The sequence below is a fragment of the Cheilinus undulatus genome, linkage group 19, assembly GCF_018320785.1.
Source record: "Cheilinus undulatus linkage group 19, ASM1832078v1, whole genome shotgun sequence".
In the NCBI taxonomy this organism is placed as follows: Eukaryota; Metazoa; Chordata; class Actinopteri; order Labriformes; family Labridae; genus Cheilinus; species Cheilinus undulatus.
In genome coordinates, this window is record NC_054883.1 from 10652673 (window position 1) to 10679580 (window position 26908).

The following is a 26908-nucleotide window of genomic DNA, read 5'->3' on the forward strand; positions in this document are numbered from 1 at the left end:
ACTGTTAGCCAGGACGCTAAAGGCCCTGCTAAGCTCCTCATCTTGCCTGTTGCTGAATTTCTTTTTAATTGCCAGGAAAATTACAAGGATTGTCCCTAGTTAAAAGACCAGGGACTTTTTGAATGCTATTTTTAGTCCTTATTTAGCACATGTTGACCAGTATCAGATTGATGAACTGTTTGGCTAAAGACAAATTTATGATTACTGCAGTAGGTTGAAGGCCATTAGCACAATAGCCACATCCTCTTTAAAGTCCATGTGTAATTAGCTGTAGAATCAGTTGCTTGAACTCACCTGTCACTGTGGACGCCTGTGGCAGCAGCTTGATGCTAATGCTATCTGATGGTGGCAAATGACTGTACTGTGCTTACTGTACAGTCACATAACATGCACACAGCCACACTGCATGCAGTGAATCCTTATGGCTGTACATGAAAAACAAAACACTCTTTAAAAGTCATTTTAGTGAGTCAAAGGATTAAAAATCAGTCATCCCAGGAAACACCCAGTGCTGCAGCTGAAATTACGCACAGTTTGTTTAGTGAAGTTTAATTTTGCATGCTCAGTTATTTCTTGCTGCTCGCAAGCAACTGCATGGTTTGAAACAGCAGCTTTAATGAAGAAGAGGCAGAACTCTTATTATCAGCTGTGAACACACAAGAAAAAGCCTCAAGGCAGAAACCGCTGCAGATGCAGGCTGTACACTGACATTAGCAGCATTAGCAGTGTTTCCACATGTGGGTCATGGCCGCGGCTGATAGATGAAGCTGCTGTGTGCTTTGTAGAGCAACAGATATGCACAAACAAATACATATAGGCTGAATGTACAAGGTTCGATTTAGTCATCACTGTCACAGCAATATGCCACCTCAACATAGTCCAGGATTAACTGCCCCAGTTTTTACAGCTCAAAGAGAGAAACTGAACATGAGGGTTATTATTCTGTGGAGTTCAAATGGAAATGTTTATTTTTTCTAGATCCTTTTTACCTGATATTTTATAAGTCTGCTTTGGCAGCCTCAGTCCTTCGATCACTGTGGTGCCCCACTTCTTGAAGAATTGAAGCTCCTTTTTATCATACACATAAAAGAAATCATGATTAAAATATAGTAGTCACTGCATAATGGTGCTGACGTATGTACTATATTTACTTAAAGTCACCATGTGCAGATCTGTTACACATAGGAAATGTGTTAAAGGGTGTGTGTGAGTCAGTACATTAGGTGCACAGAAGTAAAATATAAAGGTGATTTGATTTACTTGTATATAAACTTTCAGTCATTTGAATGCAAGCCTTTGTCAGCAGCAGTGTTAGAAGTCAAATTTTACAAATGCAATAAAAAGGCTGTATCAAAAATTCTTCCATCTTGCATTTTTGAATCCAAAATGCGTTCAGTCACTTCTAGCTCATGACTTTGCTCCCTTTCGTTGTTTTGGGTTAGCAAGAGAACAACAGTAGCATCAACTGAAGATCTGAAGATCACCACCTTGGCTTCTATTCTTTGAATTCAACCTTATCCTTTCTGAATTGCATAGTTCAAAGAGTATTTTTCTTCACCACGTTGAATAGTATATCCAGATTTCAATGAAAGCTGACACTTTTAGCTGGCCCGAGAAAAATCTGAAGCTGGAGAAGATATGAAAATTATATTGAATATTTCTTTGGTCTGACAGTGTTTTGAATCAGACCTTTGTAAGACTGAGCTGAAAATGTAGCCATTTTATCTGAAAGATCACTTGACTGCCTTTTTTTATAAAGAGTTTAATCACATTTAAATGTAAACAGCATCCTTTTGAACAGATGGAGGCTGGTCTCTTTGTCCCCAGTTCCCCCCGTATGTCCATGATGGATTCAACCTTCAGCCATACGATAAAAGCCTCAGCAGAGTCATGGCCTTTTGTTCTGAGTCCAAGTGTCACATCCTCTCTGTTCAATCTTTGTCCTTTAAAGATCAAGAGTTTGAACGAATTCTTTCTTCTTCATGGAAAGACAGGAAGACTTTCAGTCCAGCAACCTTATATTATCTAGTAGTTCGAGCTTTTCTAACATATTTTTATTTTACATGCTGTCTGAATCCATCATCAGATATCTCTATTAGCTGAAATATGCACATGGGAAAATGTTGTGTTTGAAATGTATTCATCTGTGGTCTTTTAAATGTAATATAAAGTCAAATTAAAGATAAATAAGCATACCAGCACATGACACATAAAATTATTGTCCTTTTAGGTTGCTTCTTCTGTAACTGTACATAGAAACGCACTTTAAAAAACCTCCAAACAAAACCTCAAAATGCCATGCATGGTTGCATCCATCGCTGCGGTTTCCAAAAGTCTGCACATTTGTCTGTGCTGTTCTGCAAACAAGAGCCTCAGTGACAGCTTCTCCCTGAGACAAACAATATGGCACTTTTTCCAGACTTAATGCCTTTGTTAATTTGTTTACCTAGATCAAATAGACCCCATCACTTGAGGAATTTGTCTCCAGAATGTGCTCGGTGGGTCTTGAGCTATAACTCAACTCAGTCACTCCATTTGTCAGAGAGCGGCCTGACAGTCAGCCTAATTAGTTTGGTTGTGACAAAAGAGCTGTCTGCTGGAAACTGGGAACATCAATCCATCTATGAAGGCATGTGTTTTCATAATGCAGCAAAACATGCCTATTAGGCGCTGGGTAAAAACTGCATTTATGAGTGGATCTAATGATCTGTTGGCTTTAAAGATGGGTGGTAAACCTGTTATTTATTTGTCAGGTTGGTTTTTAGCAGTTATTTAATCCCTGGGTGCTTTCAATATTGCAAATTAAAATGGAAACATGTTGCGTAAGCTGCCACTCACTGAAGCAGTAAAGATACAGAGCCTAGCTTCTTATCTTCCTTGTTGTAAACACCTTTAAAAAAACCTATAAAAACAGGAAAACTGATTGTGATAAAATGCTGTCAGCGTTCAGCCTTATTTAATAGAGGAGCAGGTTCTCTCTCTTACTCAGACAGGACTTTTACTATGTCTGATATTGCTTTTACAGACATAATGAAGCACACCATAAGAACCCAAAGCAATAGTTTGCTTTATTTCCTGCAGAAATGTTGCTTTGCAGCCAGACAGGACAGTCATGGGAGAACGTCATCTATCATTTAAGAGTCATTTTAACAGTAAGACATTAAAGTTAGTGCTTCACAGCGGCTCTCCTGACATCCCTAAAAGCTGCTTTTACATAATCCGGATACACATACAAAAAAAAAAAAAATTACCAGCTCCCTCAACAGCTTTTCGGCCCCTGGCTGTCTTTAAAATGTTCTGCGACATCATTCTCTGGGGGATTTATTTTTTAAAGGTAATGTTCACACATTCACAATGAAAACTTTCTCTCTGTCTCAGTCTCAGTCTTAGTCTCAGCTCCTCTGCCTGCTGCAGCTCTCCTCTGTGTGCTTCATTCTGACTACTAATGGCTCAAATATTCATGTCATTAACTATTTATCAATACTTGGGAGTTTCGTCCAGGCTGGTGTGTTAGTCTGTTAAAGCCTCTCTAGATAATAACTGATAGACTGTCTGCTTAAATATTTTTAAAATCTCAGTCATTGTTTCACAGGAAACGTTTATATTTCACGCTATATTTACCTTTTCCCCTCAGAAAAGCTAAATGCTAATCTGGTTTATTTTAATACATGCTGCTCAGTTATATTGTTGCTCTCCATTTATTTAGGGTCAGTGCATCCAAATAAGTTGAAATGAAAACAAACAGCATCTAATTGTGCAGATTGTTTTCATTCATGAGGTTTCATAACTAAGAGCTCTGCAGTGACTGCATCTGCTCACTCCTTTTTCAACAGAAGGACACGTTGCTGTTTAAATTTTGTGCTTCTTGAGGAAATCAGACAAAATTGTGCCTCAACTCCACTACACTTCATTGGCAGCAGAGCTGAAATCTCAAGACCTGTGAAAAATCAACTTCAGTTATCAGTATTGCAAATTTTGTATGCAGAAAAGTTGTCTGAGTAAGAGGATAAAACTGTAGAGACTGCTGAAGTGCTTGCACATTTATCAATAGAAATATCAGAATATAGTGTATGCTGTATTTTTTTAATTGAATGTGTTTTTTAAAGTAGTCACAATATCTTTAGTGTATATAACAAATAAAAATGAGCAGTATCCAGTTTTTTTAATTTCTGTTAAACCTCACAAAATGTTTTCCCTAGTAGGCTGTACAGTGTTAATGGTCAGGTGTTTAATAACCACATTTTATAATACTGTGCACACAAGCACAGTGACTATTAAGTGCATACCTCTACAGGCATTTCATTCAATTCTTTACAAATGCATGAGTCTAAAATGATAATATGATTTTAAAAAACAATGAGTGTTTATTATGGGTTGTGGAAGTGATTTATTTTTGAAGCAGATCCACAGAAGAGAGGAAGATCTTGAAAGCCACATCCATTAAGCCACATCCATTTCCTGAGAGGGCGGGGTCAGACGGCTCATTCACATTTAAAGCCACAGAAACAGCTTGTTCTGAGCAGGGCTAAAACAGAGAGGGGTTTTTAGACATGCAAAAATCCAGTACTAGAGTGTTTTTTCAGCAACAAACTTCACAGGTGTGTTTTGGGGACCTCTAAGACCAATATAAGCTAGTCTTAAAGGGGTAAAATATGTGACCTTTAAGATCATATCTAGGGCTGTGATGCGACACTTTGCTCAGGAGACAGGATAAGACCAGAATTTACACTTTTTTGTAAAGTTTGATAACAGAATATAGAACTGAAATGTTTTTCTTTAATTCAAGTGCAACGATTGTAAGTCCATTGAAAAGTCTTAACTATTAATCCTCATTTATTGCATATCACTGCTTACATATAGCTTGACTTGTCTATTCATGACGCAAACACTCATTTAACAGCACTTCATTTCAAATATTCATGCATTTTAATAGTGTGTCACATTCCCATCACTTCACTTCTTATTCCTACAGTTCCAATGAAAATAAAGATAACAGAATCAGTTTGATGAATCTGAACTGTCTTTATATTCTGAAAACATTTTTAAAATGTGAGTATAGCCGAACGCAGCCAACAGCTGAGGAAGTAATGCTCAACACTTTGCAAGCCATCTCTGTGCATATGCACTAATTAACCACTATATTCTTTTCACTGTAACTATATGTAAAATAGCCATAAAAGGAGATACATGGCCTCTTTAAGATGAGATAGACTGGAGGACCAACACAGAGCCTCAGCAATATGGCTAGGCAGACCGGGTTATTTGCCCTTTAAAATATAGCTCACATGAATAACAAGCAGAGCTAAAAAAACAAAAACAAAAAAACTGCATTGGACTAAATGTACACAATATGGAAAAAAATCTCTGCACTTTCCATTAGGCCTCTTTGTTTTAGAACTATGTCAGCACACCACATTCATGTTCCTGCACCTACACTAAGCAGCTTTGTCTGTGGCTTTTATACTTACTATTGACAAGTATCTCTTAACGCCCTACTCCAACAATACCAAACTATCACAGGTGAAGACATTCTCTGTCCTGTTTTATGTATTGGAGGAATATATGCATTTTTATGCACCCAGCATGCTCACCTTTCTATCCAGTCTGTGCTGTGATGTCATGCGGTAGCCTGGTCTGCAAGCGTTTGCAGGATGAAAGCCAAAACTTCACTTGACCTGAAAAATGAGGGTAAAGAGCTGCACTCTGTCTTCTGTTTCCTCCACACAAACACGCAGACACAGGCACACACACATGAGATGAGCCACATCTACTGAGGTGATTGAATTCCCTGTGGAGAGGAGACTGGTAATGTTTGCAGCCTTTGGAGAAATCACTGCTAGGTTTGTGAGTGAAGAAGAGGCCCTTTATTAGCTGTGTGGCCTCAGAAGGCCTCAAAGAAGATCTGAAAGCCCCGAGCTCCAGCTTGCATTCTGCATTTGATGTGGATTGAGGAAGATAGACTAACTGGAATCCATACAGCACAGCAGCCTCTTATTTTCAGCAAGAGAAACTGCAGCAGTCTTCTCACTCTGAGGCATATTGATTTCAGCACTTCTTGCAGAGATGGTATGCCGTAAGTCGAAGTCACTCTGCATCCTCAATCCACCTGTTTTCATTTGTGTCTCAGCTTTGGTGAAATAAAGAAAATTAAGAGCAGAATTGACCACTGTTATGCTGCATCAAAGGTCAGCTTTGTGTTCGATAAGGAATGAGAAATCTATTTTCGATTTACCCCATTTTAGCCTCAAACTGCATGGCATCTAAATAGAATTTCCCCTGCTGTGCTGATTCAGTGCAGGTGCTAATGGTCATTAACATTCATAGCTTGACTTGTTTTATCTACTCCTGCATTTTGTTTGCATACCTTGCTGTGCAGCACACAATCACTTTGAATAATGAGGTCTCAGTGGTTTTAGGAGCCCTATCACACAAAGTGAAGGGAGGCTGTTTGTGTACTGTCGGAGTGTTTTAACTTGTTTGCCCGTTGCTTTCCTGTTTTCAGGTGCAATTCATCATTTTCTTCTTGGTGCTGATTCAGCTCAATATACATCTCTATGTTGATTTTAGACTAGGGATGTACCAATACTGCAGTTTAACATCTGCAGACCCAACTTCAGCTTTTCAGCTTTGGTGCTGGGCTGCAGACAGCTGTGCCACAAACACGCTGCTGTGGATCACCGCGAGGGCCTTTTATTTAGGTCATCTGTTGTGTCAAATCTATTTAATGCTATTTACAGATCCTTTACTAGACAGAAGACGTCACCTGTTCAAACTCTGATCTGTTTACATGGTTAAACATGTGAGAAGATATTGGCTTGACTAGCTTAAAACCTACAGTATCAAGCATTGTCAAGCCCAGGGAGTACATAGGAGCACTAACTTCATCAGTTAACAATAAGGGTAAATCCCATTTCTACCCCTTAACCCTTCCCCTTGCTCTTGCCCCTTGAAACAGAGGGGTAAGAGGAGGGGGTGAAAAGCTTTCCTTAAAGAGGGGGTATTATACTTTTCAGATTTTTAAAACATAAATATGAAGTCACAATGTTGGGTGTCCATACTCCACGTATGCAAATTTTCAAGAGACAGCAGCGAAAACGAAGCGTTTCAGACGGAGGTTAAAATAAGGGTTTTTCAGGATGCCAGAGAAAAATGAGGAGTTTTTTGAGCTGTAAACAATGTAAAGCTATATATGAGAAAACACAGCTGTTGTATTTTCTATAATCATTTATAAATGCAGAAACATTTACATTTATTTGCCTCCTCCGTAGTCCTTTGTGTCATTTCTTTGGTTTCAAGTGTGGTCCTGTAAAATCTTTGTTTCAGTGTAGTCCTTGGTCCTTAGCCCTAGCCCACGATTCAAAAGAGAACTGGGATACCTTTTCACCTGACGTGAACACTCAGAACCAAGGGGAAGAGCTAAGATAAGGGCTAAGGAGTAGAAATGGGATTGACCCTTAGTTTCAGTAAACAAAAGTCTTTTTAGCACTTTCCCGTAGTATTTAAGCAAATTCTAAGCACAAGTAGGATTACGCTAACATTAGAAGTTAACTCCTGCTATGGACTGGATCAAATTAACTTCCTCTCGAGAGAAAAAACTTGACTAACTTACTGCTCTTCAAAAACTTAAACACACTTTTTGTAACACTGGTTTCGACTCGCTGAGCTCTTTGTTCACACTGCAGACAGCACTTGCTCCAGCTTATTTTTGTTTCACTTAGAGGCTCAAAGATGTTTCAATGTTTCATACATGATTTTTTTTTCAAGAGTACAACTGGGATAGAACAATCAGACTTTCCAAACCAAGAAAAAGATTTTCTTTGACCTAAAAAGAAAATCATAAGTGAAAGAACTTTGAGATTGTCACTTGAAATCAATGGCAGTATCTTGTTTTCAGATGTTTATCAGCACTTGTCTGCTGCTCTCCATCTCACAGACACTTGCTGGTATAACAGGATGGGAGGGTTGGGGAATGTGTAGAGATGGGAGAGGAGGATGAAGGAGGTGTGAAGAAAGTTTTTGTTTTGGTCTAAAATTCTGGTCTGAAAGTTTCACAGCAAACCTTTGAAGCATTTAATTTCATAGAATTTGAAATGTACTGGTGCATATGTTAGTCCTGTTGACCAATATCAGCCCATCATTAAATAACACAGCATGCACCGATGTCACTAGCTGATTTATTTCATAGATTTAAAACGCACCAGCTAGTGTACTGAACTGCTAATGCTAAGTCTTTTATTGGGAAGCTGCCTGTTGGACTAACCTTGACATGCAGCTTGTCAACATTTGCCTCAGTGATATTTTCAGCGGGGGACTACAAACAGAAATTAAATTCACCCAATCACATGGCTCATTTAAAAAGAAAACAGAGTATTATGAAGAAGTAATGGGAAAAAATGAGTTCACAATCGTATAAGTTGTTGGTTTAAACATTGCTACCAATTTTGCCTTAAATATCACAATCAGGGCATCGTTTTGGATAATAAAACTAAGCATCCTGCCTGTGAATTATGAGTAAGAACTCTCTACAAGCAACAAATATTAAAGCAAAATGATTTGCCATATTTGTGAAAGACTGGGATTAACTTCTGCAATACAGAAACAAAAAGGACCATCACTTTATGTTCCTACCTTCTGATTTTAACCTTTGCCCTGGGATGAGTAGCAGTAGCTTCATTGTTTTTGAATGATGCCAGCAGACACGTTAAAAACCTCTCTGACAGGATTCTGTAGAAAAGATTACATTTGTACAGAAAGACCATTTTGCACATTAAAAAGTCTTCCAGCAACACTCTTGCAAAAAAAAAATCAGTTAATGAATTAAATTAAGAAGCCTACTTTGTCTACTTCAGTCTGTCTTCAGAGACCCTTCTTTTCTTAAATATCTGAGTTTATTTTCTTAAATGTGCCACTATTGTCACTGTAAATTGTATGATGTCCTTTGAGAGAACGGGATGTTTGACAATGTAATTAAAGGCTGCACAGCTTAGCTAACAGCCATTTAACAACATGAGTAAATGTCAGCTTACAACCTTTAAAGTATTAGTGAAGTATCTTCATGGTATTATAACCATTTCATAATGGAAGTAGAGCTTGTCTAGTCGCTGGTGTTCTGTATTAAAGCTGACTTGACCAGACAGGTAGAGACACAACTGGGTCACTGAGCTACGACGGACATAGAGCATAATGCATAACCACAGCTGTCTATGAGCTCTCCTCTTGTCACTGTGAGCTGTAGCTGTCAGACGTGGCACAACCAGCAGATCTTCCTCTTGTTGTTGATAAACTGCACTTTACAAGCTAGCAGCATCAAAATTCAGCGCGGATATTCAGCCTGTCAGATACACTATGTGTTTGTATGTCAGGGTGTGTGTGTTTTGAGTGTGTGGCTAGCAGGCAGAAAGCCAGCGTGACCCAACTTCAGCTTTTCAGCTTTGGTGCTGGGCTGCAGACAGCTGTGCCACAAACACGCTGCTGTGGATCACCGCGAGGGCCTTTTATTTAGGTCACATTCTGTGCTTCAGCGGCCAACAGAAGGGATCTCTGTCATCTGCAATGAATACCTTTAGTTGGACACAGCCCACTTCCTAAGTGCCCCGCAAGAAGCAGACACTGTGTGAATGTGTGTGCTATGTAGCACAGGCTTTGTGTGAGGTCACTCTATTCAGTATATTGCATATTGCTGTGGGGATTTGCCACTATATGCTTTGCTATTCACTCCAAACTATACACAGTGATATATTGGCCTAATTCTCCTGCAGAGTGATTGGAGCCTCTGCTTTAGCACAGAAAGGAGATTACATGAATAATTTCCCCAATTTTTCAATTACTTTAGCAGGCTGTTTACTGCCACGTCACTTACAATAATAAATCTAACTCACTCTATATTCCTGCACATAAATACATCCCTACATCCTATACATCCTGTGCCCTACACTGTGTCCTCTAGATATGCACAGAAATGGCATAATATTTCATTTTCCTGCTCCATCTCCCACCCATTCCCTTGTTGTGTTTCCTCCTCATTTTTCCTTTTTTTATTTACCACACTGGCCTTTCTAGCACATTATAAATCGCAGTAATGAATTCCCCGCACGGGCTTGGCCACACTGCTGTCACAGGGCTACACTGAGGTTGCGTGGGCTCTTATTATTGTCTCGTTAGCCTCACCTCCAGTCCATTGGAAACAGTGTGGGTTCAGCAGCTAGCCGGCCGCAGCCCCAGATGGGTAAGGAAGGCAGTTTAAGGGTCTGATGGATGCCATTGTTTTCATGTCACCATGTAAGGGAAAGGTCGTTTATTGCCGCTTGCCTCGACCGGCCCAGGAGCTGTCAGCTGGGTTTTACCGGCCAATTAGTTTGCCTGTAGAGGAGACCTCGTGGTATGCAGGGAAAAATGTAGGAGCAGGCTGTGATCATTCGTTGTGTTTGCATGCACACTGAGCAGGTGCACTGAAAGACAAAAATAAATGCTCTTTTAAGTATTACCATTCTGTTACATCATCTGTTAAATCAAATAAGGGATTAAGACTTTCTGCAAAGGATTTCTATCCATTACCAACTCCAGTTTCTCATATTATTTGTTGAGTAACACGCTTCATTTCTTAAAGTACCCTTGAACAAATATAGAAAATATTTGAGCTAGAAATAGATTTGAACTCTTCTTGATACCTCTTCATCCTTTGTTTATCCCTGTTTCCTCCATCAACTGTCAGTCTTTCTCTGAAATCTACCAGCGAGAGAAAAGAGAAGTGAAAGAGGAAGGACAGATTCGGATGTCAGGGACCAGATGCCAACTGGCTGCTATATTTAGAAATTCTCCTTCTGAAGTTTTGAAGGGCAAAAATAAAGAATAGGTCCAAGTCCTGTCAACAAGTTTTTCATCTGTGAACGAGTGCCAAGAAGCATCTTCTTCAAATGAAAGCAGCAGCCGACATTAAAATGTGCTTTGAGTGTATGCAAATATGTGGTATTTATAATTCTCCTCTCTGTCTCTCTCTTTTTGTTTGTTTGTCTGTTGTTTCTCATGCCTGTGTGCTTTTTGAAGAAGTAGTTTTGGGGCCTGTGCGAACTTCCTGCGGCAGCGGTTGGATGTGCACATTGACCTGGCCACGATGACGATGAAAGGCCTGTCCAGCAGCCGCAGTCACCACCATGCGGTGACCTGCGATCCCTCCTATGAGTCCATGACCCTAGGGCACTCGGATCGCCGGTCTTACTTCCTGAACCCCAGTGAGGCTCATCCTGGTGATCACTCTTGCTACACCCAGCGCCCCAACTCTTTCCAGTCCGAGTGCAGTGCCTACCCCGATTTGGCCAGCTGCACCTTTCCTCGCAGACATTACGGCTCTCACCACGAGCTGAAAGAGGAGTGCAGCGCTGTGGTGCCTTACACAGGGCCTACAGGTGGCAGTAAAGGGGGTGGAGGTGGAAACAACAACAACCGCATCCCCTCTAACCTGCTCGAGCAGTTTGAAAGCCAGGCACCAGTACGGCGTGAAGGTTACCACACACTGCAGTATAAGCGCACCGCAGTAGAACATCAACGTAGCGACAGCCCAGGTCGTATCCGCCATCTTGTTCACTCTGTCCAGAAGCTTTTCACCAAGTCACACTCCTTAGAGGGGCCCTCAGGGTCTGCTGGAGGAGGGAGCGGGAGGATGAATGGCAGTAAATCCAGTCCAGATGATCCTCCTTCCTCCTCCGGCACCCTGAAGCATAGTAAGCGTAGTAAGAGCAAAGACCGCTCCAAGTCAGAGCCTAAGATGCGATCTGCCATCTCAGGCTACTGGAGCTCAGATGATACGTTGGATCGCGAGGTGTGTCTCTACCATCACCACCACGGGGGCAGCAGTGGAGGCCTGCCTACTGGGGTCATGACTATGGGGCGTCACCCGGACAAATCCCAGTCGCAGTACTTCATGGAATCCTACAACACCATCAGCGCTCACTCTCTGAAGACATCCCGCAGTAACAACGATGTGAAGTGCTCAACATGCTCCGGGGGCAGCAGTGGGGCCATGCCGCTCGTGGGCCCGATAGATGGCCAGATGCAGCTGAAGAAGAGCTCGTGGTCGTCGACTCTGACGGTGAGCAGAGCGAGAGAGGTCTACCAGAAGGCCTCAGTCAACCTAGATAAAGCTCTAGTGAAAGCCGAGCAGGGACGCACCTGCCACTTCCTTCAGGTAGGACTGTTACTACAGACCCACCTCTCGCATGTCACGCTTCATGCATCCAGTGGTGCCAGCTGGTCCTCCATGCTTCTGTATGTCAGCATGCATCTGTGTTTATTTGTGTTTGCACAGTGAGACGTGGGGAAGTGTCCTTTCTGTTTCTGTTTTTCAAATAATTATAGGTCTTAGACTGACTTCCCCCCTCTCTTCATGCAAAATCATCCCCTCATTTGCTGCTGAGACTATTGATATGCATGTAAATACTGATATACAAGCATGTAAATGTTTATGATTTTACCTTTTTAATTTACAGTAGGTAGAAAGTGATAGATCACACAGCCTTTACTAAAGAAAAATCCACATCTTACCTGTCAGGTTTATGCATCATCTCCCTGACAAACTAGTTTCAGGGCATAAAAGGCGCAACACTTATGCAGCTGAAGATGTACTGCTGCTGTTCAGAGTGGCATTAGCAATATATTTCAGTATGTGTATCTTATTTACAGAGAGAGTATCATGAGATGATCTCATGAGATGAGATCAAAGAGAGCCAAAGGTGAGCAAATGGAGAAATCAAGAAAAGTGGCTGCAGTCTCAGATAAGTGATCTAAATTTCAACAGAGCACAGGAACACATATACATGCAATCATGCAAATCCAGCCAATAGCTCCTGTTTCTTTTCTGATGATAAAAGTGTTTCAGATTCATACATGTCCTCATATCACAGTGAGCTGCAAGATAAGCCAGGGGAGAGAAAATGGGGAAACAGTGCTGAGAATAGAGGGAAGCGTGTGCATATTTGTATACTCTTAAGATGAGGACCAAAAAGCTGCAAATAAGGGCAGAAGAGGAGAGTGAGATGGAAGAAAGTAACAAGAAAGAGAAAGTTGTGTGGTTGTGCATTTTAACAGCTGGGAAAATGGAGCGAACAGATCAAGGAAAGATTTTGTCGCTGCGGTACTGCAACATTTCTCCCAGGGTAAAGGAGCCATCGCTTTTGTCTTTAAAGGAGAGACAGAAAAGAAAAACAGGCTTTCAAGGAGAGCAGCCTGACAAGTTAGTCTGCAGACGTTTTTGGAATTCTTAAAGCATAAAAATTTTTTTTCTTCACCTGCAGGGACTGATTTCTGTTGTTAGATGTTCACATTTATGCACACAGTAAAATTAAAGCCTACCCTTTGATGCTCCTGCAGAGTAATCATGTGTTGAAAATATTTAAATATGCTGCACTATACTGTAATAGGTAATAGGATTAAAAGTCAGAACATCATTCATTTCTTTTTTTGCTTTTTCTTTTAATATTCAGTCCTTTTGACATTGCCCCGCGCTGGTCTTTCCCAGTATGTTAACACAGTGTGGAGCTGCCCTGACATCAGTCAGCCTGGTTTCCTAGCTACCCAGCCGTCTGTTGAATGATTCTGCTGCACTTTTTTCTCGCTCTGTATCTCATTTCTTTCACTTCAGCGCTGGTGCCCTAACAGCCACTCACATTGGGACTGCAGTGGTTGTGCTGTACAAAACCCCCTTTGTCTTGCCTCTCTCTCCAAGTCTGCCGTCTTTGACTCACTCTCTTTTAGATTAGGGCTGCCAGATAGCTTTACCTCTTCTTTTTATTTTTACCTTCATTAGTGCTTGTGAAAAGTCAGGAGAGCAGACAGGCCAGGGAACTGCAAGGTTTTGTCAAAACCATTAATTCCCTGCGTTTGAAATGCCGTATGCAACCCAGGACAGAAAAAAGAAGGCCTCGGGCACTCACAGGCTGATGGTATGATGAGGGCAGATCCTGCAGTGATAGTGTTGCCAATGTGTCACACAGGTATTTATATCAAGCCAGGGTAGAAAATGTTGCAGCTAGGCTTTTTTCACTTCTAAGTTCTTCTGGGTGAGCTGTCATGCCTGCAGGATGACCTGTGCTTGCTCCCTCTTTACCCCGTCTCACCTTTTCCCCAGGTGCCTCAGGATGACTGGAGTGGTTTTTCACCGCTGGGGAAGGATGACGAGATCCCTTGTCGGCGGATGCGCAGCGGCAGCTACATCAAAGCCATGGCAGAGGACGACAGCGGGGACTCGGACTGCAGCCCCAAACCCTCACCCAAGGTCCAGGCTCGCCGTGCAAGCTACCTGAAGGCCACACAGCCGTCCCTCACAGAGATGACCACGCTAAAGTGAGTGTTTGCCAGAGCTGAAACATTTCATTATGGGTGCCTAATTGGATGATCTTAGATCGCGAAGATCTTCACGATCTAAGATCACTCACGCCTCCTTCTCTGCTTCCCAACAGAGCAGTAATTGATTGTTGGAAATGCAAGAACTAAAGATTGAGAAAGAACTCTGACTGTGCTGTGTGGAGCTGTTTCATGTTTGTCTTATATGTCAGTGTGCAAAAACATCAAGTTCAAACAGGGAAACTGCACTGCGGTCAGCAGAGGAGTGAGAGTGCTAAAGGCAGATCTAATCCTGTTGTTCTAACAATTACAGCTAGGGGTGTAACAATATTTGTATTCTTCTTTCCTGGGTCATGATTCAGTGCACGTAGTACCATGACAAACTGCATCTGAATTCTTTCTTCAATCTATCGTCTGAATGATAAAAAAATCTTGTTCACAGATTCCAGTATCACCTGCTAATATAGGAGGCAGTAATGCTTGTAACTGTTAGCTAACCGCTTTTAATCAACCAATAAAGAGGAAGAAGCTGGCAAACAAAACATACAAAGAACTACAGTTAAATACGGATGTAGTAGCAGAGGCAAGACCCACCAGCTTCTCCCTCTCATCTCTCTGCTGTTTTCATAAAGCCTCTGGACATAAAAGCATAGAAGGTTGTGGACATTGGCAACGCTAATACATTGTAAATGCCATAGAGGGATATGTTGAAGTAGAGAACTGTGGCTACAAGTGTGTAGCTACTTAGATGCCGTTAAAACGTCCCATCCTGTGTTTACATGAGCTATTCTGCGGTGATTTGCTGACGCACACGAGTCATGATTTTGCACAAGTAATACACACTTTAGTTCTCTCCCGCCACATATCCTCATATAGCCTTTAATGTTATTTACTAACAGCCCCCAATAATCATAAAGTTGATACCTTAAAAAGACTCTAAAATACATGTACTTTAATTTTCATCATTATGATGTAGACATTTTTATCGTTCTCAGGTGATTAATAAGTTATTCATTCCATATTGCTTTTTATATTGCTTTTTTTCATGTTTTTTCATGTTTAATACACCACAGGTTGTGCCAACAATCACAGGTAGTTTTCACACCAGAAGGATCAAACGAGAAGCTACACTACTTTTAGTTTAAAAAGAAATTAATGAGGGAAACCTGGAGTAGGCCCATAAATTTGGGACTTTCTGTTCTGTTCTGTTTACCAGGCACTCAAGCCTGTACCGAACCGTGACCAAAAAACCAAGGTACTCACTGAACTGTGACCTCTGTGAACAGTTACACCCTTAGTTTAGTTAGTTCTGTTTTTCATTTTGTCACTGAGTAATCAAAAATCCTTTCCAGCTCTCTATGGTTTTTCCTGGCAGGACAACTGAATCATGAAGGCAAGTTTATCAAATCAAAGTCTTTTTATAAAGAGGCAGGCAGTGATATCCACGAGGTTCAGACATTAACTGTTGTTAAAGAATGTCTTAAACAGTGTCATCCTAGATTTCAATGCATTATTTACCCGATGCTTCTTGAAGAACACTAAAATAGATATCTGCCAAAAATACACACAAATCATTATTTTAAAAAGTTTCAGAAAATGCAGAAATTAGATCTATGAAATAGATCAGAATGCACAGAGATAAAAGTCTGCTGCTTAAATAATCAGGTCTTACCTGGTAGTGCAAACAGTGAAATGGCTATTTTGTCAAATATTCAGTGCGATGTTTAACGCTTTCTTTCAGAAAATGAATGGACTTGAACTCTAAACACAATAGTTTGCGCATTTTCAAAAATAAAATGGGAAACACACTTGGGTTTTTTGGTTAGTAACCTACAAATTAGTGTTAAAATCTCAACAAAAAAGAATTGTGATAAATCAAAGTCATGATCTGGCCATAAAACAAAATATCATGATACCAAATGTTTTCGATATCATCACCCTTGATTCTATTCTTATTCAGATTGTTTAAGAACAAAAATACAAATCAGAAATGAATCAGAATGATGAGGTAATGATACATACAGTAGCTGAGGTTGACTATCATATTAGCAGCAATTGTCTAACTTATCATAACATTATGTTGCAAAGTTTGCAGCAGGGTGATGTTATATATGTAACCAACATAATGCATTAGCTTATTTTCTCTGTCACTAGTAAACTTTATTTACACTATGTGTTGTCTTACCTGTAGACAGTGTGATCTTTACATTGAGCCTCTCAGCATACCTTTTATCAGTGTTGCTTTAACTCCTGCACACAGTGAGAGGTGAATCCACCATCATCTACCTCAGTGTATACAGTGTAGAGTGTCACTGAATGCCAAGGTATGATAGTGATAGTTTGGTATTTTTAATAGTTATAATTTTTATCTAGTTTTCACCTTTTATTTTCATTGTCAGTTTAGTTTAAGGTAGTTTTTACTGCTTTTTTTTAAGTTTAGTTTTTATTTTGCAAAAATGCTTTGTTTTAGTTTAGTTTTTATTCATTTTAGTATCAGTTTTAGGTTGGGTTTTTTTCAGTAATACCTGTCAGGGGTGAGACTCAGAAGGGTTCTTCACTTTTCAGTTTAATTATTCAATCTTAATGCTTGTATCCAACTCAAGACCTTATTCTACCACTGTGTGGAGTTGTCTTCAGGTGATTTTACTCCCTCTCTAGGCTTTGGTGTTCATGTCAAAGACCTAAACTAAGGAGCTTTGTCTCCAAATCTATTTCATTTTAGTTAGTTTTGTAAGCACACAATACAGTTTTAATTAGTTTTTGTTTTATTTGTAAAGCTTAGTTTTTATTTAGTTTCAGTTATCTAAAATGATGTTTATATTTTAGTTTTAGTTAATATAATAACTTTGCTGTATGCTGCCTTTGTATTGTGCTTTGGCACTTTACATTCCCCTGAACATCATGTTCAAGCTTTCACTCTGGTCATATTGCACATTTTCAATGACAGAGGAGGTAGTAAAAGGAAAAAAGTCAGCAGCTGAATATGATGAAGACAGGGGAAGTCGAGCATCTGCCCTATGCAGTCAGCCTTCTGTGAGAGTCCATGACTCTGGGTGACCCTAGATGAAAAGCCCGTTTTGTGTTTAAATCTAAGAAATACAATTTTATAACCGCAGCTGGCCTTTATATGTCCATTACCTTGCACAAACACTGAACAAACTGAGTTTAATTGATAAAATTTGATGCCTGCTCATGCACAGCAATTCTCAGGGAATTTATGATGGGCTAAGAACATGTAAAGGATGTTTTCTTTTACACAGGGCAGTTCCTTCTGTAGGATCTGAGGTTAAAAGCTGTGCACTGTCATCTGAAGAATTTGTGTCTTGTTGCATAAGGCAGTCTCTGGTCAGCAGCATCATCTTCACAGCTTGAGCTCATAAAATATTCAGGAGCAGTCGAGTCCATCAAGATGGTTTCTGACATAGCAACACATCAAGCTGACAACACTGCCTGCAATTAAGTCCTTACAAGTTAACTGGAGCTCAAGCAAGAAGCTCTGTGGCAACACTCTGTGACTTCTTACCTCTTGTGATAAATGGAGATGAATTTTGGAGTGAATACTTGTGGTACATGTTTTTATCTTTAATCTGCTCATATTCTAACTAATACTGAAGAAAAAATGGGGAAGAGAGATTCAAAAGAAAGAGAAGCAAACAGAAAACAGAACTACATGTAAGTTTCCAGAATAATTCTTGAACAAGACAGTTTCATTCAGGTTTGCCTTTACCTCATGTAAAATGTCTTAGATTAGCAGCATGTTATAAGAGTACAGTGTCATCTAATCTGATAGAAACTTTGGCTAGATCTAGCTATGAAACTTCAAACTATGAAATGACACAAGTTTGATAAACTAGAAATGCCCTCTAATTTAAAATAATAACAGATGTCCTCCCACTATTTTCATCTCTGGACAAAACAGCTCATAACCACACTAGCTTAATTTAATATGATGATATTCCTCATCATACTGCCTTGAAAGCGTGAAAGACTTCTGAAAGTCTGCTGTTGCAGCATGGGGGTGTGGCTGATTAGCTGTGTAATATACAGAGATGAGAGGAACACCAGTGGGTGCTCACTCACTGTTACCAGCTGCACAAACACGCACAAACACACCCGCTTATGTAAGTGCAAGTGGCACAGCTTGGGGCCCACTAATGACTTGAATTTGGCCTGGGGAATGCTATCATCGTCTGATGGAACCCAGTGGAACAAACCAAGCAGCAGTGCTGCACTTTGGAGATAGAGCATGAAGGGAGGGCAGCTGACGTCTTCTTTTCTAACTGTGCTTTTGGGAGCTGGCACATGTCTGTGGCACACTGCGCAATGGTTAAATAATCAGCTTTGTTCTTCCATATGTTTCAGAGCTCATTTTTTGACCATCGTGTCCTTGATTGTTGATGAATTGCCTCTGAGAAGTTGTGGGATTTGTTTACTGTCACCCTGTGCTGACCTTACTACCTTATTAAAATACATAGTGCTCTGATAAAGCTTGTATTTAAACAGCCGAGATTATTCTTGGCTGTCAAGCTCGGGAGACAATGGCATCCTTTCTTGTTTGGCTCAGTCACTGACAGGCACCTTTCTTTTTGCTGCAAGTTCATTTATTCTGGCCTAGATTTTATTGTTTATTTTTTGAGTCTGTGCAAGAACAGACATCTTCAATAATGGGTGGCAGTAATCACAACCCTGTCTTTTTTTGCAACTACATAACTCTGAAGACATTTATTCAAACAGTGACAAAGGAGGGAGGAAAGAGGAAAAGTTAATGAAAATTTGAAGCTGGAATGAGCCATATTTCTCTGTTGAGGAGGCATGAGGAACAGTGTGACAGGGAAGACAAGGTAGAGCAAACAAGGGGACAAATTGAGATGACTGAGACAGGGAAAAGACGGAGAAAACCGGATCCAGTGTAACAAGAACTCTCAGTTATGCAGTAAGAAACAGCCCTTATTCCTGACTGGCAGGAAGAAACATGTTCATTAATGTCACTTGCTCCATACAGAGTCACCCTGGGACGGCTGAACTTTCCCTCCTAGGTGGTCCTGATTACAGGCAAGTCTGCCTCTCAAGTTGCCACAAAAGACATAACAGGACTGCCTATAATCACCCCCACAGGGAAATCAAGGGATGTGGATGGGAACAATGTGGTTGGTAGATTCTGAGTCTTTCCTGACTTGATTACATTGTACATCATCTCAAGTCACAAACTACGGTACCTCGTAGATATGGTTCATACCAATCTCCTGGAATCAGGTCATATATTTATTATTAACATTTCTCTTGGACTGAATGATTTATCATTTGATTATGACAGATGAATATGGAGTCCCAACGAAAAAGTTTGATTTTAAACAGCAGAGAAGAGAACAGATAAAAAAGTAATAATGAAAATAAAACACTGTACATTTACACTGTTGATTTATAATAAGGATAAGAATACTTCACTGTATAATGTAACCTGTGATTTGTGATATGATACAACATGATTTTATATAAGACTGGATTTGACACAATACAGTAAGATAGAATACGATGCAGCTAAGCATAGTGATGCAGTGCCATGTACTTTTGTTTTCCCTGTGAGGAAAAGATCTTGGACATGATTGCTGCACGGGTTTAGCTGTCTCCAGCTGTGGTAATCTGTATATATTCATTGTTCAGAGACCCCTCTCTTATATTCTTCTATCATCACTGATGGGGGACAAAATCCACAAGCCTTGGAGCATGTAAATACTCAGTCCAACATTAATCTGGAGATAATATCAGGGCCCAGCAGTTTGATTTATAAAAAAATCTCCAGAGGATCTTCTGAAGTATTTAGAATGTAAATCCCTCTGAATGACTACAGTAAGCTAAATCTGGGTCATTTTAAATATAGGCATGTGAGCATTGTCGATGGCTTAACTCACAAAAAACTGTGAACTTCTGTGAAGTTTTCTTGCATTTAATCATCCAATCATTAAATCCAATAGGTCCATGTTTGTGATTTCTTTTGTTTAAAGATACAATATGTAGAATTTTTGCTGAGATATCAGTTGCAAATTAAAAGGTGACCATTCTTATATTAGATATTTTTTTACTACTAGCAGTAGCTCTCATATTTCCTGAAGTCTTTAAAGACAGAGAATTTCTTATTTTTTATAATTATAACAGGACATGTCTTTCTATTGAGTCTGCAATAGATTGCCTCACCTCTGTCACATTCAATTTATAACAGAATTTATTTCAAGATGCTTTACACAGGAGCAGGTCTAGACCGTACTCTCTGTTGCAGCCTTATTATGATAGACCAGTGTTAGTCATTAATATTATAAAAAAGACTATACCCTATAAAGACCAGTGTTAATCACCATGAGCACGGCACTAGCAGTATTTAGCACTGTTACAGTGGCGACATAAACCTTCCCTCTAACAGGCAGGACTGTTGAGCAGACAGGAGCGTAGGGGTGGGGAATGCAAGAAAAGGAGGGGGAAAAGAGAAACCACAAAACACCAAACCAAAGACGAAATTATGGCAGTTGTGGCCATAAGCTTATATCCCATTTTGTTGGAAATTGCTATAACTTTAAGGCGTATTTACCACAAAGAAAACTGACATTTTGTTTTCGTTCATCGTTTTCTCATAATGAAGGAGAAATACACTGAAAAAGCACTTCCATGTTGCACTGGAATCAGTCCGTGGTTGCACATGCGCTCTAGGGTTGCTTCTAGTGCACATCTGCACTCTGGGGCTGAATCCAAAGCGATTCCGGGAGTGCCTTTTAGTTTCTGTTTAGTCATACACCCAGCCGTGATCAGCTGACTGCCAGCTGATCACAATTATTGCCTCCCAGCTACCATAGTCAATCACAGCTCTTTTTCTCAACACAGCAGAGTATTTAGATATGACAGGCTTATCCCTGTTGCATTAATGCTGATGCACCATGCTGCTGCTGCTGGCAAAGCTTCACGTCCTCCACCCCAGCCTCCTCCTTTATTGCTTAGAGCTTGATGTACGATCATATTTTGATTGATGCTTCTATGTATTAATTGCTTTTGAACTAACTCTATTGTGTTCAGTGTCATCAATGTATCCATCCATACGGGGTTTTTTAGCCATGCACTAAGCCATGGGGGAATTTTTTTGAGCAGCGCCTTTGCTGCCAGGTAAAACCGTATATCCTTTTAGCAGTAAAATGGTAAAATGTATGTCGAGAGCATTCCTGACTGAAATTTGCCCTATGAGGAGTGTTTTTTATTGAACAGAGTTCTCAATCCAAAACATAGGCAGCAGAGCTGGGCAGAGCTGAGCAGTGCGAGTCAGTACATGTTATATTGTGTTATTGTTTTTGTTGAGAGCCCCTGGTGCCAGAATTTTTCCTACTGTGTATTGAAATGTTTGAAAACTGTGAAAAATCTGCTTCCCAACTGCCAGTCCAAAGGCTCTATCAAGGTTGGTTAAAAGAACTGCATTATGAAACAATGTTCTCTTCTGTTTATGCATCTGTGATAACACACTAACTCCAGCATTTGCCTGACAACCCCACAGACAGGGAAACACTGGTTTAAATATGCATTAAAAACACAGCTCTACTAGGAGCCACTCAATGGGAAACCTCAGATTAAAAAAGAATGAACAGCATTGATAAAAACAAACTGGCAAGCGTGAGTAACCTCTGAGAGCTTTGATACTGTAGCTTTCAGTAGATTTGGCTTCATATTAAACACCCTGGTGTAACATTTGGCTACATGGAGATGTGTTTCAAAATGAGTTACTGCTCTCCCAAAATCCTCACCTTTATCCCCAGCTTAGTTTCTCATTTGTCCTGTTATTACCCCTTTTCTTTCTCCCCTCTTCTCATTCTCCGACCCAAGAATGAGTAATCTAGTTTGCTTTTCTGTGGTAACCAGGTGCTATTTTAAGGAGAATATCCATAATTAAAGCAGACCTGACCTGGAGGCAGAGAGTCATAAGAGCTGTGCGTGTATGACTGTGCATGTGTATAAATGTTTTGAAATATTCAAAACCAACAATGAAAGACAAGGTGTGAAATTAAATTACAAATATTGGCTTCTTAGGTTTTACTTTCTCCAACTTTGTTGAGTAGGCCACCGTGTTCAGCAGGAAGAATAAAAGTCAGCATTTTTGCATTTCATTTCTCCTGATTAATGAACCGTTCAGCTGGCATCCAACTGCTTCTTAACCTACGCGCACCTTTTTCCACACATGTGTACAAACACACAAGGATGTAGGCGTGAAGCATGCTGAGCAACCTGATTGGAGCCAGGTGAGCGCTAATGAGACACCTATTCATCATCGTGAGAGACAGAATGGTGATGTTTTTGTGTTTTTGTGCCATCTTTATCTGTTTTATAAGTGGAAATTTATATTAAATGTTCCTCACTCACGCAGCTCTTCTCCTTTTTGATTAAGTGTACAAATGTGAGCGTTCTCACTATTAAGTGTTTAAGAAAGTGCTTACAAGGAGCCTCAAGGACAGAGTTTCTAAGCCGCTGTGAGTGTTTCTCAGTACTACTGCGTTTGTTGATTAGATAAGGGTTCCTCCTGAAGCAATTGTGGATTGATCTGTATCTTCAGGTTCTTACACACTGCCAAGTACTTTGCAAATGCCTTCTCTCCACCCCCTTTATATCCCTTTATCTCTCCATTTCTTTCTGTAGATTTTTCTTGTTTTACTCCTTTTTTCCATGCTTGACATTTTCTTCTCTATTCTCTCTCTCTTTCTCTCTTTCATTCTCTCATGGCAGGATTTCCACCGAGCACTCGCCCAAGCTACAGATCCGGAGTCACAGCTATCTGCGGGCGGTGAGTGAGGTTTCCATCAATAGGAGTCTGGACAGCTTGGACCCGGCAGGGCTGCTGGCCTCGCCTAAATTCCGCTCGCGAAACGAGAGCTACATGAGAGCCATGAGCACCATCAGCCAGGTTAGTGGCGCCCAGCGGCTCCCGTGCCTCTGCGTCGCCGCCTCTTACGCCCCTGTACATCTAATGCTATGTCCAAAAGATTGTGCAGGGGGGAGGAAATCCCATCCATAGCCTCGCTGATGCCTGAATCAGGTCACCAACCATTGACTGTATCAGAATAAGAACAACACGTCTCTGTGTCTTTCTGTTGTACATAGGTTGAAGCCAAAATACCCCTGCAAAGGAGGCTGGCATGTTGTGTGGGTGACATGAATTAGAACTAAAGAAAGAAATCTGGCTGATGGATCGGTGGAATTGATGCCACACTTCAAAGCATACATTTATCCATAAAATGTCAAAGATCAAAAATGGTGAAGCCCAAACCAGAACAGAATATTGTTGGCTTACAGCAGACTAATGTTTATGGAAATTTAAAATGGTTTCCCTGTCTTTCACCTTTCCTCCTCTGCTTGGCTGAAGTTAAGAATGCAGCAAGCAGTCACATTGCCCACAAAGCTGTCAATCATGGCATTGTATTTGCTCTTTTTTTGCTGACTACTGCTGAACTACTAACTAAGTAAAATAAAACTACCTTGAATATGAACACTTGGACATAAATAAGCTTGATAACACGTGACAGTCACCACAGAATTCAGGTCTGAGAAAAAAAGGATAAGACATGCATTTCAACTTAAAGAAATGATCATTATAGTATGACCGTTAACATGGAGGAGGTGGAGTTTATGACTATGGGAGATCTAAATAATCCAGCTGTTGCTCCATACTTCTTAAGGCTCATTTATGCTCTATGTCTTATGATATGATCACAAGTCCAAGACTAGGAAAAGACTGATAAAAAACAGCCCAGATTACCAGCATAAACTTAATGATAAAGATGACGGGAGCACACCATGACTCCATTAAGACTCCTAAAATTTACTAAAGACTTTCAGTTTTTAGTCTGTGACTGTGACAATCTTTTGGTGTAAGCCCAGCTTTAGACATATACAGACACAGGTGAAACCCTCTGTCTGTACTTTGCATTTATTTCATCTGTATTTCTGCACATTCTCTTGAAGCTTATGGATTTGTACCAAATGTTGCAATACAACCAGTTATCATGGAGGCAGTGTTTAGTAATGTAGCCAACAGTTAAAGCCTAGAGCAGCCAAAACAAAAGAGAAGAATACTTAGAAAAATGACGGAACTTTTTTAGGAAATATTTCCAAACTTTGGTTGGGTTCTTAGAAACTACATATATGGTATTAGCTTAACCCAGCTTAGGAACTGACTGCTTCAATTAGGGATGCACGGATGCAGATTTCAGTGTTGGGTATCAGTGCCAATACCAAGCCAGAGTACAAAACAGATTCTGTACGCAGTGTCATTTTAAAACATGATGTTTGCCTCTCATTATGTGAGTCAAAAGTTGGAGCCACGTCTGCAGTTTGGTGATATTTCACATAAGAGGGGAATGAAACACTGATGAATAGTCAAGAAGAGGGATGAAGAACATCTGATGAAAGTAAAAGAAACTTTCAGAACAATTTTAAGAACAAGTTGTGGTATTATTAAGTTTTCATGATTTTACTCCGTATCTATGAGTACCCAAATGTGAGTATTGGTACTCATACTTGGTCGGGAAATACGTGGTTTCATGCATCCCTAGCTACAATCTCAAAATCTCACAGTATGATAATACCTCAGTAGATAGTCCAAAGTACAGTACTTAATGTGATATCGAAAAAAAAAAACAATAAAAACTTGAGAAAAGTGACATCAGCATGTGTTAAACAACGATTGCACTTAAAATATTACAATATGAAAAAAGTGCCATAGGTGTGCATTAGGTCTAAAAATACAGCACATACTTAAACTTTGGCGCTAGTGTGTTTACTAACCTTTTAAACCTTTGTTGTCCACCACTGAAAATAGCTGTAGGTCTTTGCCAATATATTCACTAATACACCTCGTGATCTGTTTAGCCCTCATGCTGCTGTGGGGAAGTGGGATTGGGAACACTTCCTGAAGAGTTTTTTGGATTCCGCTCCTTCATGAAACATTTGGGATGATGATTTGCAAAGTGGCTCCTTATGTAACTAGTAATACTCATCAAGTATGTCACCATAGTCTGGCAGTGTCTCCTCTCTCATTTCTTGAACCGGGAATCTAAAATACCTCCACATGTCAGATTTAAACATCACTGGAGCCTCTACAGTATCACTAAATTCTCCATTGCCACTCATAGCAATACCTACAGATGGAAACTGTGTGGTTTACACTTTTCCGGTATTGGGACACCTCTGTGTATCACAAAATTAACCATACTCTTACATCTCTGTTTAATGTCCATCCCAACCAGACATTTATGAGCATATGAGTTTGGGTCAGTTAAAACATATGGATTAAAGGGAGTATAATTGAGCCTTAAATATACAGCTGATGTCATCAACCAGCAAAGCATGAACACTAAGAAAACCCCCAGTCTCCTAATTAGTGTAGATGTCCATGCACTATTTTCCGGGACTCAGATGATTGCAGGGGTATTCACAGTGGCTAATTAAACAAGAGGGCTTGCAGAAACCCCCCGTCCTTTATTCTAATCTGCTCCTTCTGCTTCAGTGTATTTTGTGGAGCAAAATGAAAAACTGAAACTGTCCTCTTCAGTAAGACATCTGTCATGATAAACAAGAAATAACACGCATCCATATGATAAGAAATAATTGAGATTGGCTCCATATGTCGACGGGAGTTTGTTTGATTTGAAAGTTATTGAACAGATTGTAGAACAGGCTAGGAAACACTCAACAGTTGGGCTCTGTGTGCTGCAAAATAAGCTGTAAGTCATGTTAAATTTTGAGCACGACTTCGTACTTCATGTTATCAGGAGTGACAGGGGAGCTTAGCTTACCTTTCTGCCTGGGGTAACAGGGATGAGTACTCCCTCTCCAAAGCCCAGGGGCAACAGTTTGCCTCCCCGGCTGACTGATGGACCCTCGAGACTTACCTTCAAGTCCCGGCATGGATCAGAAACACACACAGGACCTGGCATCTGCAGAAATTCTGCTGAATGGAAGAGGTGCTGCAAGGCTCTCTATCTCACTGCGTCATTCTCAGATTTGACATGTGTGTGTGCAGAATGTGAACTCACACAAATCAGGGGCTTAAATTTCGAGGTCTAGAAACCTTTCTGACTCCAAGCTCTGCAGTATGAACTCACACTGGCCTGACTTTACACTTTCTTCACTGACTAACACGTAGACTAAATGCATCAGTCCTGAGCCACATCCCATTCCTGAGTTTAACTCCCTGTGCTAACAAACTTTCCTTCATTTGGGTGAACTAACCAGGAGAAAACTTAAAGGAATGGAATGGAGCAAATCTCTAACACACCAAACTCACACGTCTGTAACCAGAGTTATTTTTCTTTTTTAAATCAGACCCTGTTTTGAAACCTCAGACTGCATTCTCTGATGATGCAGAAGTAGTTATGTTTCCTCAAGTCACATCTCAACTCCCAGTAGTCCTGACTCTGACACTTCTTAATTCTCACCTTTAATAACAGCACTTGTAGTGTTTCACTCTGTTGTTTTTGGCCCTTTGAAGTTTTTTACCCTACAGTGTTTCCTCCCCCTTTGCACTGCTTGAATGCTCCTTTATTTTTTTCAA

At 40.3% G+C, this 26908-nt stretch overlaps 1 protein-coding gene across 1 annotated transcript in view; it reads left to right on the top strand.

The window, feature by feature from the left end:
• dlgap1b (discs, large (Drosophila) homolog-associated protein 1b) overlaps positions 1 to 26908 on the top strand; it is a 142855-nt gene that overhangs the window by 58233 nt on the left and 57714 nt on the right. Inside the window, exons 3-5 of the mRNA XM_041814692.1 lie at positions 11044 to 12181; positions 14120 to 14334; positions 23083 to 23260. Of these exons, the coding sequence (XP_041670626.1) occupies positions 11111 to 12181; positions 14120 to 14334; positions 23083 to 23260 (1464 nt within the window). The 5' untranslated portion in view covers positions 11044 to 11110. The remainder of the gene's footprint in view (positions 1 to 11043; positions 12182 to 14119; positions 14335 to 23082; positions 23261 to 26908) is intronic.